Source organism: Oncorhynchus masou, chromosome 1 (genome assembly GCF_036934945.1).
Source record: "Oncorhynchus masou masou isolate Uvic2021 chromosome 1, UVic_Omas_1.1, whole genome shotgun sequence".
NCBI classification, from domain to species: Eukaryota; Metazoa; Chordata; class Actinopteri; order Salmoniformes; family Salmonidae; genus Oncorhynchus; species Oncorhynchus masou.
In genome coordinates, this window is record NC_088212.1 from 44,691,760 (window position 1) to 44,708,311 (window position 16,552).

Genomic DNA, 16,552 nt, shown 5'->3' on the forward strand with positions numbered 1-16,552 from the left:
TGGAGCGGAATCATTGGAATGGTATCAAATACATCAAACATATGGTTTCCAGGTGTTTGATGCCATTCCATTTGCTCCGTTCTGGATGTTATTATGAGCTGTTGTCCCCTCAGCAGCCTCCACTGGTGTGTGTATGTAGAGTATGTATATATTCAATGTACATGAGGGACTCCTAACCTGCCTGGCATGTGTGGCAGCAGGCTGATGTTTTAAACTCCTGCAATATTTCACACTGAGCTTTGGGAGCTGTTCTGTACTGTTCTGCCCCTAATCCCTTCTCCACCCATTACGTTAAACAAGCAGGGAGCTTGATGCTAAGTCGCTCTGTGGATGGCGAGGCGGTAGGGGGTTGGGTGGGTGGAGTAGGTTCGGCCCTCTTAAAAAGCCCCTGACACAAAGTCCTTCCATGGTTTACAGACATTGAAGTGCCCCTCCGAGCCCTGTCTGTATGGTGTAATTTTTAATAGTTAACCGGATTTCGAGTTTTGCATCTGTTCAGTTTATTGGAACACATTGCATAGGCTTCATCTACAGTATCTCTTTAAAAAAAATATATATATTCTTCTATCTAGTAATTCAGCAGGAGCTCACCAAAATGTGTCCTACCCTATAGCCTGCTCGCTAGCACCCCCCTTATCAAGTATAAACGGCTTGTGGGCCAGTGCTAGCTACTCTTCAGAGTGTTGCTTGCTAATGTGAGATTTCCTTTTTAGCGGGATGGTTAGAAATAGTCGGGCCCATAGAAGTGCCCCGCCAGCCAGTGGTCTGTGTGTCTGAACTGAGGGCCTGACGCCGGGGTGAGAGATTCCTCCCAGAAGGGTGTGTGACTGTAGGAAGAATGGAGACCTTTAGAGCAGGTTCAAAGGTCATGGTGGATGAAGCACCTCGGGACATTTGACAGCTTCGGAACCCACCATGCGTTGCATGAAGTGCTAATATGAAGTGCAAGGAATGCTTGGCTTGATGGTTGGGATTGGAATGGGATTTGTTGAGTGTGTTAAAATGACGATTCTGGTCCATTTTGTTGAGTTAAACCTGTGTTGGGATTAGAAGCCTGTAGTGGAGGTTATGGTGGAGGTTTTTAAAGTGAAGTGTCTTGGGAAGTGTCTTTCTCGTCTTGGGGAATCAATGAAAATTATAAATGGATTTCCAAGAAAGCAAACTCACATTGTATTAAGAAATTACCTTTTTATGACTCATGTCAGATGTTTGAACAGCTTTCAAAACTATAACAAGCATGACTGTCCAGCTCGTAACAGACCATTGATAGCTCATGGCGTGTAGGTCATTTGTTCTTGTTGGAACCTTGCAATGTTATGGTGCCCAGATGTGATTGCAGGCTTGAGGCTTTGCTTGTTTTGAAAGACCTCATGAAATGTGAGTTATCAGTCATTTCAGACACTTCTTGGCCTTCACCATGTGTCCCTATGTCATGGACTATTTCTGATGTTTTCATGTATTAATATTGTGGCGTCAAGATCCAAAGCGACCAAAAATATTCTCACAATGTTTTATGTTGATGTAGTAGATGATAACACTTGCTTGTGCTACTATGTCAATGTCTGCCCTTAGCTCTGTCCAAAGCTAAATCAAATATTGATCTCAGATATTTTTGTCAGACCTTTTCAGAGCATTCATTGTACTTAAAGAATGGCATAGCTCATTTTTGTATATATATATATATATATATATATAATGGCTGTTACTCGTTATATTGAATACATGTACGCACATTATGCAGGCCCTGCTGTGAAGAAATTCACTAGCCTGGGGTACTGATGACGCTTACCCACATTTTCCATTGTTAACTGTGGCCCAAAGAGCCTCGCTCGTGCTTCTGCAGTGAGGGCATCCACACTGCTATGTACGTCATAGCCACCTAACATGCTTATTGGAGAGCTAGCTGATGCAGAGCTGGATCCATCCTCCTCATGCTTGGTCAAGGTTGACATTACCAGGATCTAGGTCTAGTGTGTTTCTCCTCTTCTGGCATGATAATGTGTAAGAATGCCTTTCAAGTTCCACTGCTATGAAACACAGGTCTGTTTCCTAGGTTTACACCAGCTAGAATAACTCTGTGATTTAGAACGGACAAATCCCACAACTACAATTTGTTTCTATTCACGTCAGTAGAATTATAGAGTAGACATTCTTCATAGCAGTGCAATTCTACAAATTTTGATAGAACTGTCGCCAATCTTCGTTTGAGGGCCTTGCTCACGTGTGAGTTTGTGACCGCCAGTCTGACTATTGTAGTCTTCAAACACTGTTGAACCCCACTGCGGTGCAAGCTTGGCATCTGTGAGGCTACACATGGGTCCTGGCATAGCCCACAATGGTCTTTGATATATTCAAGCTGTCAGTGTCTTTTCAACTGTGGACCACACCAGAGCAGAGTCTTCTTTCAGCACTCTAGTCCAGCAGCACTCTTCAAGAACAGGTCTCCTCAATGGGTACTTACAGGCTTGTTCGATAGAGACTTGTTTCTATATCTGTTTAAAGAAGGCTTAGTAGTAGTCTTGTGGTGCATTTTCAGACTCAGCTCCAACTCCGAAAAAAAGCCCCCCCAAAAGTTAATAGAAGTTAAAGTCTTAGTAGGGTAGTTAAAGTGTCCAAATATCAACAATTCTATGAAATATCAAGCCTTCTCCAGGGCAAGTCTGTTATATGTACAGCATTAAGTTCCTACTGTATGTTAACAAAACCGAATGTCATATTAAGCTGTTTTTTTTTTCATTTCCTCTTTCCTCTGTGTTTTTATGAGCCTGGTGCTAGTGGAAATGTGGAAATGGGAACCAAACCTAACATTTCAAACTAATAGTCTGTTCTGCTTGGATTTGCAGAGGCTGACCCCTCATTAGCAATGACCTTTGAGAGCTGGGCTAATCCATGTGTGTAATTGGTTTAAAGCTAGCTGATGCCCATAATTAACAAGAGTGGCTGTGGTTGGACTCGAGCAACGCAGGCCCTGGTCCACCGTCCAGGCCAGGACCCCCTGCTTGCTCCCAGCACAATGACTCACACTACCATATCCAAGCACTGTAGTGGTTTTGGAACTGGTATGATATTGGTTTCAGTGGGAGTGAGCCGTAGTAGGTTTAACAATACACTCTCAGCAACTCTGCCAACATTTAAACCAAAGACCTAAGCTGTACTGAATGTAATAGCCTACACAGAATGGCAAGGAAAAGAACGAATTCTTGTTTCGCTATGCAATTTCTGAAAATGGGTTTTGAGGCTGCCAAGTATAGCAGTACTGGGTGGATGGATAGGTGTTTTACTGCCAACTTAATTAAGGCTAATGAAGGCAATTATCTTACCTAGCAATGACATGTCATTATGTGGATTGCATGTTACATTTCCAACTCTCAAGTTCTTTCACAACTCTTTTTATTCAAGTACTGTTCTCCCACGTGGATTCAATCAATCAATTCAAGTCCTTTCTTGTAAACAGTTGGTTAGTTTTCTTACTTCCTGCTTTGATTCATTGACATCTTTTATTTTCCCTTTCCAGGGACTTCAAGGTCCTCCTGGGAAGCCAGGGATGCCAGGGAAGAGTGGGTCACGGGTGAGTTTCTCTTTGTTGTATTCCTGATTCTCTTGGTGTACACAACCAGGAAGCCCATGACCCCTGTGGGAGTTTCAGTGGACCTCGAAATGAAAAAGATTGAGAACCTATGCACTATAACCAACGACAGACAAGCTTCATAAAAAAAAAACTCCCATCCTTCACTCTTTCTTTCCATTCAGAATGACGTACTGTAGCTAGCTACATACTTTATGCTAAGCACTGTGGATCCTGTTCCCTTGTCTGATCCATTGTACTGTCTATATTCCAACATCAATACATACAAATACCACCATTATAATGGCGCTGGAGAGGATGGCTGACATTTTACTTGCTCCTACCTAACCAACTGTGTTATTTAAAGATTTTTTTTTACATTGTTTGTAACTTATCTTTTTACTTATTCTGTACATAATGTTGCTGCTACCATCTCTTATGACCAAAAATAACTTCTGGACATCAGAACAGCGATTACTCACCACGAACTGGTAGAAGCTTTATCCTTTAACGAGTCCGACCAGTCCGACGTGAAGGAAATACTGCTTTCCCGGGAACAGGCCCAAATCCCCGTTATTTGCGCAAAGATAATACGTACAAAATGGGAGCGGAGGTCGGGCTGCCTTCTAAGACTTCTTAGGCGTGCGAGTAAAACCCCACTGCCATCCGTTCTATTGGCAAACATGCAATGTTTGGAAAATAAAATCGATGACCTATGTACAAGATCATTCCACTAATGGGACATTAAAAACTGTAATATTTAATGTTTCACCGAGTCGTGGCTGAAAGACGAAATGAACACCATACAGCTGGCGGGTTTTACACTGTATCGGAAGGATAGAACAGCAGCCTCTGGTAAGATAAGGGGTGGTGGTCTATGTATATTTGTAAACAACAGATGGTGCACGATATCTAAGGAAGTCTCAAGGTTTTGCTCGCCTGAGGTAGAGTATCTCTAAGCTGTAACTCTAGAGAGTTTTCATCCATATATTTGTAGCTGTCTACATACCACCACAGACCAATGCTGGCACTAAGACTGCACTCAATGAGCTGTATACTATCATAAGCAAACAGGGAAATGCTCATCCAGAGGTGGTTCTCCTAGTGGCATGGGACTTTAACCTCTAGCGTCGAGCAATCCCGTAGCCGGGAGCGTAATCATAGCCTCAAGATCATTAGCATAGCTCAACGTTAACTATTCATGAAAATCGCAAATGAAATGAAATAAATATATTGGCTCACAAGCTTAGCCTTTTGTTAACAACACTGTCATCTCAGATTTTCAAAATATGCTTTTCAACCATAGCTACACAAGCATTTGTGTAAGAGTATTGATAGCTAGCATAGCATTAAGCCTAGCATTCAGCAGGCAACATTTTCACAAAAACAAGAAAAGCATTCAAATAAAATCATTTACCTTTGAAGAACTTCAGATGTTTTCAATGAGGGACTCTCAGTTAGAGAGCAAATGTTCAGTTTTTCCAAAAATATTATTTGTGTAGGAGAAATTGCTCCGTTTTGTTCATCACGTTTGGCTAAGAAAAAAAACGAAAATTCAGTCATTACAACGCCAAACTTTTTTCCAAATTAACTCCATAATATCGACAGAAACATGGCAAACTTTGTTTAGAATCAATCCTCAAGGTGTTTTTCACATATCTATTCGATGATAAATCATTCGTGGCAGTTGCCTTTCTCCACTGAACCAAATAGAAAAGTGCACGCAGCTGGAGATTGCGCAATAATTTCGACTGAGGACACCAAGCGGACACCTGGTAAATGTAGTCTCTTATGGTCAATCTTCCAATGATAGGCCTACAAATACGTCACAATGCTGCAGACACCTTGGGTAAACGACAGAAAGTGTAGGCTCATTCCTGGCACATTCACAGCCATATAAGGAGACATTGGAACACAGCGCATTCAAAATCTGGGGCATTTCCTGTATGAAATTTCATCTTGGTTTTGCCTGTAGCATTAGTTCTGTGGCACTCACAGACAATATCTTTGCAGTTTTGGAAACGTCAGAGTGTTTTCTTATGCATAGTCGAGCATCTTTTCATGACAAAATATCTTGTTTAAAACGGGAACGTTTTTTATCCAAAAATTAAAAGAGCGCCCCCTATATCGAAAAAGTTAATAAAGGGAAACTTAAATCCGTTTTGCCAAATTTCCACCAGCATTGTAAATGTACAACCAGAGGGAAAATAACTCTAGACCACCTTTACTCCACACACAGAGACGCATACAAAGCCCTCCGTTTGGCAAATCTGACCATAATTGTATCCTCCTGATTCCTGCTTACAAGCAAAACTTAAAGCAGGAAGAGCCAGTGACTCGGTCAATAACAAAGTGGTAAGATGAAGCAGATGCTGGGATATGTTCCAGGATTCTTCCGATGGCATTGATGAGTACACGACATCAGTTACTGGCTACATAAATAAGTGCATCGATGACGTCCCCCCCACATTGACTGTACGTACATACCCCAACCATGGATTACAGGCAACATCCGCACTGAGCTAAAGAGTAGAGCTGCCGCTCGTCGGATGTGTCAAGGCTTGTAAACTATTACAGACTACAAAGGGAAGCACAGCTTCAGTAAAATACTTCTATGCTTGCTTCGAGGCAAGTAACACTGACACATGCATGAGAGCAACAGCTGTCCCGGAGAACTGTGTGATCACGCTCTCTGCAGCCGAGGTGAGTAAGACTATTAAACAGGTCAACATTTACAAGGCCGCAGGGCCAGACGGATTACCAGGATGTGTACTCCGAACATGTGCTGACCAACTGGCAAGTGTCTTCACTGACATTTTCAACCTCTCCCTGTCTGAGTCTGTAATAACAACATGTTTCAAGCAGACCACCATAGTCCCTGTACCCAAGAACACTAAGGTAACCTGCCAAAATGACTACCGACCCGTAGCACTCACATCTGTAGCCATGAAGTGCTTTGAGGCTGGTCATGGCTCACATCAACACCATTAATCCAGAAACCCTATACCCACTCCAATTTGCCTACCGCCCTAACAGATCTACAGATGATGCAATCTCTATTGCACTCCACACTGCCCTTTCCCACCTGGACAAAAGGAACACCTATGTGAGAATGCTATTCATTGACTACAGCTCAGCGTTCAAAACCATAGCGCCCTCAAAGCTCATCACTAAGCTAAGGACCCTGAGACTAAACACCTCCCTCTGCAACTGGATCCTGGACTTCCTGACGGGCCACCTCCAGGTGGTAAGGGTAAGTAACAACACATCCGCCATGCTGATCCTCAACACCAGAGCCCCTCAGGGGTGCGTGTTCAGTCCCCTCCTGTACTCCCTGGTCACTCTTGACTGCATGGCCAGGCTCAGCTCCAACACCATCATTAAATTTGCTGATGACACAACAGTGGTAGGCCTGATCACTGACAACGACGAGACAGCCTATAGGGAGCAGGTCAGAGACCTGGCCGTGTGGTGCCAGGACAACAACCTCTCCCTCAATGTGATCAAGACAAATGAGATGATTGTGGACTTCAGGAAAAGGAGGACCCATTCTCATCTACGGGGCTGTACTGGAGAAGGTTGAGAGCTTCAAGTTCCTTGGTGTCCACATCACCAACAAACTAACATAGTCCATGCACACCAAGATAGTTGTGAAGGGGTTACGACAAACCTATTCCCCCTCGGGAGAGTGAAAAGATTTGGCATTGGTCCTCAGATCCTCAAAAGGCTCTACAGCTGCACCATTGAGAGCTTTCTGACTGGTTGCATCACTGCCTCGTATGGCAACTGCTTGGACTTCGACCGCAAGGCACCACAGAGGGTAGTGCGAACGGCCCATTACATCTCTGGGGCCAAGCTTCTTGTTATCCAACACCTCTATCCTAGGCAGTGTCACTTGGAAGGCCTTAAAAATTGTCAAAGACTCCAGCCACCCTGGTCATAGGCTGCTCTCTCTGCTACCGCGTGGCAAGTGGTACCGGAGCGCCAAGTCTAAACAGCTTCTACACCCAAGCCATAAGACTCCTAAACATCTAATCAAATGGCTACCCAGACTATTTGCATTGCCCCCTCCCCCTTTGCATATTCACTTTAATAACTCTACCTGCATTTACATATTGACTAACCGGTTCCCCAGCACATTCACTCTGTGCCAGTTTCCTCTGTATAATGCCTTGCTATTGTTATTTTACTGCTGCTCTTTAATTATTTGTTACATTTATTTCTTATTCGTATTTTTTTAAGGTATTTTTTATTGTTGGTTAGAGCTTGTAAGTAAGCATTTCACCTGTTATATTTGGCGCATGTGACAAAATACATTTAATTTGATTTAATTTGATTAATTGTGACTTGAAACAGACAGGCTTTTTGAGCATTATGATTAAGTACTCAATAACATCTTTGGATTATGGAGCATAAATCATCCCAGGTTTAGTTTCCATTGGCTCTGATCACACTGTTTGTCTGCTGCCAAAGTATGCCTCTAAAGCTGGAGAACAAGAAATAGTAACACAATGATAGTCAATGGTGCCTAAGCCAAATGAGTGAGTGAAACCTAGTCATTGAGTTCATCGCATAAGGTCTTCAATGTATGGGGGATATAGGAGCAATTCAGTTAAAGAATGAGTACATTATGCAAAACTGAGATAAAGATCTCTGAATTAGTACGAAAATAGCATACTATCAGGTATTTATACAGTGCTAGTGCTTCATTTTCACTTAGCTTCTATGTTAGGTACATATCTTCAGTGTGTTGGTGCTGTACATCGAATCCTTCACTATTGCCAGTCTTCTCCACTTGGGGACCTATTTTCAATCGTTGACTGTGTTTGAAAACAGAATACGAGTTTGCTTGTTATTATGAACAAAAAACGTGTTGATGTTTTGTCTTTCTGACAGTTGTTGTTGTTGGGGTTAGACTCTCTGTGACCTAATAGGGTAATTATTTTCTCTATAGCTGTTGAACTTTCAATCTAACCCATGTTAACTCATCAAAGCCATGTCATATTAAATGGGATGCTCAGTATAGACTTTAAGTAGGATTAAATCCACCCCCAGCAGAGTTATATCAGTATCACATGAAACTAGTGGATCAGTGGATCAAGAGTTGATATGTAAGATAGAGCATCAGCTCTTCTCTTATTTGGCTTGTCAGGGATTTTCTATTTTAGAAAAACAAGATAATGTATATTCTGTGTTTGGGATAAATAGATGTCAAGGATGGAGTACAGGAAGTGAGTTAAGAAAGAGACAGATGCCCTCTGGCTAGGTTGTACTGTATGTGCGTGTGCAGGAGCTACAGTACCTGCCTACTCTGTGAGACTGCTACTATGCCTGCCCTGTGTCTCTGGGCTGGGGGCTGGGATGAGGCCTCAGAGGGGTAGACTGTGGGAACCCAATCACTTTAACTGAAGAAAGAGGGCTTTGTCCCCATCTCATTAAATTCATTTAAGAGCTAACCTAGTGCTCACTACCACCTCCCTCCAGTACACTACCTCCATACAGTTCATTCATGATCAAGAGCCTGAAACCACTCACTCCAATTCACTATGGAATGAATGATTCTTGAGTGATTTGGCGGTGCAATATCTTATACTATATGGGGCGGTCGAATCCTCAAATGTTCACTTTGTCATGCATTGATGTCAATGGGAGACTTAGTGAAAATGTGACTTATGTGAAAGTTAAGATTCACCCCCAAGACTGTATGATGCCTAAAGTAAGTGGTTGAGTTTCTGCCTGCCTGTCAAGTGGATCTGGATATCTCTTCTCTTTGGCTCAGCAAACAGAAACACAAAGGAACCACTTTGATGCTTCTAATCTGGACAAAGACATGATACATCGTTTAAGACACCGCTTCTTTTCCATGACCCTCGTAAACTTTCAGAAACTGTCCTTGATTGCTCTGGAAGGTGGATACTAGTTATGAAAACGATTTTCACAGGACTGAAGCAAGTAGTGAAACCTAAGCGTTTAGAAGCCCTTGACCTCATTTGACCTTTCACCTTTGACACAGAGATGTGATATGTAATCTAGCAACCGTCGCTCAACACACAGGGAGAGAACACACGTGAGCCGTCTAGACGTATAACTATCCCCCATTTCTCTTCACAGCTCAGCTTCTGTAGTAGCGTTGGTGGCGGTCGGTGCTGTGTAGACGTGAGCAAACTCACTAGCTTGCTAGCTCGCTAAGCGCTATCTCTTCTTGACAGAGAGGTGTCATGTCTGACTGTGGGTAGACAGTCTCACCACCTCCACCACTACCTCCTCCACCTCTTCAGACACGTGATAGCATCACACCTGCGTTCCTCAGCCCAGTCGTCAAGCCTGCGGGCGGCTAGCCGGCTAGCGCTCAAAGAAAGCCCTGCCTGAGGACGATATCACCCAGCCCTATAGGGAAAGGCCTGGTGCCTTGGCCGCAGTCAAAGGAGGCTTTGTGGTAGGGAACTGACCCTCAGTGCAGTGCAGACTGCAGGGGCAGTGTGAAGGTGGTATATTGTGTAGTTCAGTAGCTAGCAGTGCAGTAGCTGAAGTAGGTCTTGAATGGAGTGAGAGAAGGGCATTAGCATGATTGCTAATTTAATTATTACGCTCACTGTGTCATGAAGAAAAGTCTGTAGAAAGGAAAGTGAAACTGAGTGTAGTGAAGCCTGGCAGTGCCACTGAAGAGGATGTCAAAATGATTGTTCCTGGGTCCAAATCAGGACATTGCTGTTCTTTCCAAGGGGAGCTGCCTATCAGTGGGTTCTGACAGAATGCTGATGCAGGTCGATCGTAGTGCCGTTCGGCACTGTACTGGCATTCCATTCACTGTTTATAACATTTGGGGTATTGTTCATACAGTACACACACATTTTCTTCCAGGAAAAACCAACCACTGCAATATTAAGTTAACTGTATTTAACAGTTTCATTATGTTACTTCCTTGTCATTTCATGTGATCTACATACTCTCCCCTTTTATTTCTAAACCCTCATGTTGTAGAGCACAATCGAGCGTTGAGAAGTCTGTTATCTGACTTCAAGTCATCTGGCTCCAGGCGTCATGTTTCTCCCCAATCCGTTTGGCCTCAGAGCGTGTTAGAATGTCTGTTCTGTATTAATGGGCTGTAAAACAGCTTTTAGCAGTGCAGTCTCCCAACTCTGGAACTCCCCCCCTCTCCTTGTCAGAACCTCACAATCGATACGCATTTTCAAGTCCACACTAAAGACACACCTCTCCATACAGGCTTACCTGATTATCTGTTGTCTTAACTCTTACTCTCTGTCTAATTCACTTCCCTGGTTAGCCTTGTTTAGTGTTCTCCATTTTTTATTCTGTGCTTATGTCTAATGTTTAGTGTACTTTGAATATACAGTGCATTCAGAATGTATTCACTTTTTCACATTTTGTTACGTTACAGCCTTATTCTAAAATTGATTAAATAATACATTTTCTTCATCAATCTACACACAATACCCCATAATGACAAAGTGAAAACAGGTTTAAAAAAAATGAAACCAAACAGAAATATCTTATTTACATAAGTATTCAATATTCAGACCCTTTGCTATGAGACTCGAAATTGAGCTCAGGTGCATCCTGTTTCCATTGATCATCCTTGAGATGTTTTTACAACTTGATTGGAGTCCATCTGTGGTAAATTCAATCACTTGATTTGGAAAGGCACACACCTGTCTATATAAGGTCCCACAGTTGACAGTGCATGTCAGAGCAAGAACCAAGCCATGAGATCGAAGGAATTGTCCGTAGAGCTCCGAGACAGTAGTGTGTCCAGGCACAGAAAAACAAACAATTTAATACATTTTAGAATAAGGCTGGAATGTAACAAAATGTGGGAAAAGTCAAGGAGTCTGAATACTTTCCGAATGCACTGTACTTCCTTATTTTAATGTGTGATTTTATTGCTTTTTATCCTGCTGATTTTCTTGTGTATTTAAAGTGACTTTGGGTGTCTTGAAAAACACTTAAAATAAAATGATTATTAGTATTATTATGATTGAAGAATATAACACTCTACGCGTCACCCCTGTAAGTATCGTTGGTCCACATTGTAAACCTGGTCAGGCCCAGGCCAGGGTGAGAGAGTCAGGTGTCTCCACATATCTCTACCTTCCGGTTACTTGCACCATGTGTAAACTAACCTGTTACTTTCTGCATGTGTGTCTACTTCTAACGATATTGTCTCTCCACCATTCTGTCTCTCTCTGTCTTCTCGCTCTCTCTGTATCTCTCTGTATCTCTCTGTATCTCTCTCTCTTTTCTTTCCCCTCTTTGTATTTGGAGATAATGATTTCCATATGTTTTAATAATATCAAGCTAATGCAAATCCAGTGAGATGCACTGAATGGTTGAATAGAGAAAATCTGTAGATTAGCTTCTGGTAAGTGTCTCCATATGTCCAGCCAGTGTGCTGTGTGCAGCTATTTTTGCTGGGCCTGGGGCTAAGGGGACAGGGCAGCATGTGGAGGTGAGAGTGAGCTGCTGCCTTTTCTGCAGGCTGATAATAAAGCATAGATAATAACAGAGACAGGCGGGATTACTAAACCACACACTTGCACTTGGCCATCCCCTGTCTCTCCACCGTCTTTTTGTGTTGTCTTTTGTCAGTCCCTCGTCAGTCTCTCCTCTGTCTCTCCTCGTCCTCTGGGTGTGGTGGAAATGAATTGCCCCTGTCTCTTCTCTCCTCCACAAAGGAAACCTGGGGAGTCAGAGGGTTTTGTGTTCAAGAATGCTTTTAGCTCATTTCTTTTCATGTACAACTAAATCAACACATTTAAGTCTTAACTTCAAATGTCATGATCCCTGTCACCAGAGGTGTTTGTGATGGACATAACCCCAGCACGTCCAACGCTGTCTAAACTTAGCAGTTAATCTCTCTCCAACATAATTTAATATTGACTTTTTTTATCAGGCTACTCACAAGACACCTTAACTATTTTCCAAAGGGTCCTATCTAGGGCTGTGGCGGTCAAAATGTTGTCAGCGGGTGATTGTCAAGCAAATAACTGTCAGTCTCACGGTAATTAACAGTAATTAACATAAACACATTTAGCATCTCCTGGCTTCCACACAATCAACTGATGCATACCTTTGGAACATTTTAAAAAGTCTATTAAATCCATGCAATATAGCCTACACCTTCCCAATAAATTCATGATTTATTTTAGACAGGTCTAAAAAAGCATGACATGAAGAAAATGTAGTCTACATCAGAATAACAGAATAGCATACTCTGAGTTGTCCTTATGTTAGGTCCTGATGTGGCTATGCCAAATGGCAGTGGGCTACACTAGTTCATTTAGCAGACAAGATTTGCTTCGAATTCCGTGGCATTATTTTATAGTATGAAGAATAAAATTGAACAAAGCTGAATAAAATAGAAAGGATCTTTTCTACAAATGATTTGAGGGAGTGCACACATGTGGCTATTCTGTGTTGAGCAGTTAACAAAGAAATAGGTCTTCATAAAGGCTTAATTTAGAGTTATTAATGTAACTTTAGTTGTTCTACAAATGTTGGGCTATATGTTAAGACATTGTAAGGCTGCATGATGTGACTCTAATGATGATTTGAAAAAGTTGCTTGAGCTCTGCTTTGTTTTTTTTTGCGCAGGCTGTACACACAACGTCAGTAAATTGACAACCCCTTCATAATACCAAGAATATCACGGCGGAATACCCTTTTCTTCTCCCTGAGTGCTGCACGCTCCATCATGTGATCGGGTCTTTCTCACAGGCTAAAAGTGAAGACACACACAATCGGGATGCAACTGCGCGCGTCCTTATCCAATTCGAGGTGCATGTTGAAAATATTGGAAAAACTGTCCACATTTACTTTTCATCACAAAACAATATGAGTAGGCCGAACGAACATGAAAAGCACTAGCCTATGTCAATCTGCAATCCCACATAGTACAAAGGTCAACCTATTCTATTCTGTGTGAGAGAAAGAATATTCCAAACATAGTTTGGGACAGTTGTGCAATGCGATAGATCCCAAATTAATACAATCACTAGCATCCCCAAAAATGTTTTACACAATGTGGCTGACTCAACAGATCAGAACGTTTAGTTTAAAATATTGATAAACTATTAGGCTATTTCTTCATGTTATAAGCAGAGCAAAGCGCACATGGCAGTAGGGTAGGAGCGCGAATGTTCCATTAGAAGAAAACACCGTTATCAAAAGGGACCGCAAATGCAATTATGCATAGTCCTCATTTGGACTAATCTTCCAAGAGTCCTTAAACATTAAAATACAATTTATATTACGATCACATTTTCACATATAACACACTGTTACAAACAGACATAATGCACTAACATAATGACCAGATAAATACTCTTAACAGTCTAAAAAGATAGATTGATTCCTTCATCTACCATAGTCCCGCACAACCTTCCAATGTATTATATTTAAATGGCTCTAAAGTATTGTTTGAATGTATATATTGAAAGGTTTCTGGTTTGCTCAGATAAATTATTCAATTTCTTTAATGCTCTAAATCGAAATGTAATGCTTTTATTATAAAGGTGCCTTTTTATATTGAAAATTATCTTCCCCAAAATTGAAACGCACATGCTGCTTATGTATGCCAGTTAGGCTACACACCCCTTGTAAAGCGTACTAATGTGATTCATTTTAAGAAGTTATTTGACCACTTTAGTTGTGATACAAACCTAATGAAACTTATAGGCCTATGGGCTAGGCTACATTATGGGTGCAACTATGATTTGAAAAAGTCCCCCCAAAAAGGAATTGTTTCTTATGCTGGGCATCATTCTCAAGTGACAATGTATAATTTAATTTAATTTTACTAGGCAAGTCAGTTAAGAACAAATTCTTATTTTCAATGACGGCCTAGGAACAGTGGGTTAACTGCCTGCTCAGGGGCAGAACGACAGATTTGTACCTTGTCAGCTCGGGGATTCGAACTTGCAACCTTTCGGTCACCAGTCCAACGCTCTAACCACTAGGCTACCCTGCCGCCCTGGGTGATAGGCTAATATTGTGACCCATCAGACTATTCTTCATCTCATCTTGTCTTTACATACACTAAATAATGTATGTCTTATAATTTGTTTTGATTTGATATGGACCATTGTTATCAGAGTCAGCAGGAAAAAAAATATGTCATCTATGCACTTAAATAGCGAATGGAGGACGCTTTCCACCATGGTTTATCTTCATGCCAGCCAGGTAGGCTATACTCCTGTTGTAAATATAAGCAATGTGCTTAACATTAGGAAAGTTTAGAAATATAGTAGGCCTAGCCTATAGAATGCTGATCATCCTTTTTTAGTAGAGGCCATTACTCTGTTTTCCCGTGCAATTGCATAGCCTATTGAAATGTTGCGCAACATGAGCTCATGGGCTCTCATGAAGTGTTTGATTAGATTTTCAAAATACATTTGCATTGATGTCAGAGTGATTAGAGGGATAAAAGAGTGCTGAGTACCAGGCAGTTAGCACGTTTGGTAGGCTACTAATGACCATCACCAGCATCAGAGCTTGGAGAAGCCTAATTACCGTGAATTTGATTTCCTTCATGACTCGTGACTGCCGGTGTGGTGGTAATACGGTCACCGCACAGCCCTAGTCTTATCGGTCCCTGTCCCTGTTGAATGGGGCCGACTTGGTTAGTTTGGAATTTATGTTCTGTTTCCCCAAAAGGACTTATCCTACCATTAATCACCGGTGGATTTATATCTGGTTGTTATATTTAGTTTGTCCCCTGCTAAAACATTTGGCAGGCCTGGTCCAAAAGGAGTATGCATGTACCCACAGTTTGTGGTACAACTTATGTAAGAGAGACAGAGTATCCACTGTGACTATAGGAATGGGTAACTGGCCTTGCCTTCACTCTTCTCTGTGAGCCTCTGGGATGCTGTTGGAAAAGTAATGAGGAAAATCACATCCATATGTCATAACTCAGACAGGCAGGCAGGCAGAGAAACAGTCAGACAGACAGACAGAAATACAAAAAGACAGACAGGCATTGGCATATGGCCCACATAGCACCTACAGAAACACAGAGAGAGAGAGAGAGAAAGAGCTCAGCTCTGACCAGAGAGTGGAAACTCCACACGCGGTAACATTACTCAGATAGGGATTCCAGTGACTCCTTTGAAACAAATGTGTGGTTGATGAACCCGTTTTCTCCTTAATCTGAAATTTTCCTCAACATTGCGTCTTCCTGTTTTGCAGGGTCCTCCTGGTCCCCATGGAAACCCTGGTCGCCCGGGACCCCCTGGACTCAAGGTATGTATTTATTAGATTGGGCCAATATTAGAGGGACAATATAGAGACTGATATAAGTGACAGTGTATGGGTGAGAATAAATAGCTTTTCTCTTTCAGGTTCTCACCATGCTCTAAAATTGTCTGGAGTGCTTGGTAATGTACAGCCTCCAAAATAATTGGCACCCTTGATAAAGATGAGCAAAACAAACAGTATAAAATAAATAATACAAATACTGAGCTATATTGTATGCTAAAATAAAAGGGGGAAATTATATTATTTTATACTAATACACAAAATATTTTGTTTAACAGGTAATATATATATAAAAAAAATGTTTTTATTAAGATGGTCAAAATGATTATCCGGCACCCTCCCAATGCGACTTGTTAAACAATATGTCTTTCTCTTAGTAATTGTATAGTATAAAAGAAGATATTACAATTTTTGGGGAGCATACAATATAGCTCAGCATTTGTATTTAAGCAATAAGGCACTTGAGGCAGTGCTCTATTACATATTTTCATAAAATGTTTATTTTAAGTAATTTCACACAATTTTAATCTTCCACTAGAAGATATAGTGCGGACAAAAATCTGGTTGGTCATGTTGCTACAGACGCAAACCAGTCATTAATTATTTTTTACATACAGTTGAAGTCGGAAGTTTACATACACCTTAGCCAAATACATTTAAACTCGGTTTTTCACAATTCCTGACATTTAATCCTATTAAAAATACCCTGTC

The 16,552-nt window shown here is 41.5% G+C and overlaps 1 protein-coding gene across 1 annotated transcript in view; it reads left to right on the forward strand.

Moving 5' to 3' along the window:
- Positions 1-16,552, forward strand: part of LOC135545104 (collagen alpha-1(XXVII) chain B-like) — a 144,044-nt gene that overhangs the window by 24,667 nt on the left and 102,825 nt on the right. Inside the window, exons 4-5 of the mRNA XM_064972744.1 lie at positions 3,515-3,568; positions 15,773-15,826. Of these exons, the coding sequence (XP_064828816.1) occupies positions 3,515-3,568; positions 15,773-15,826 (108 nt within the window). The remainder of the gene's footprint in view (positions 1-3,514; positions 3,569-15,772; positions 15,827-16,552) is intronic.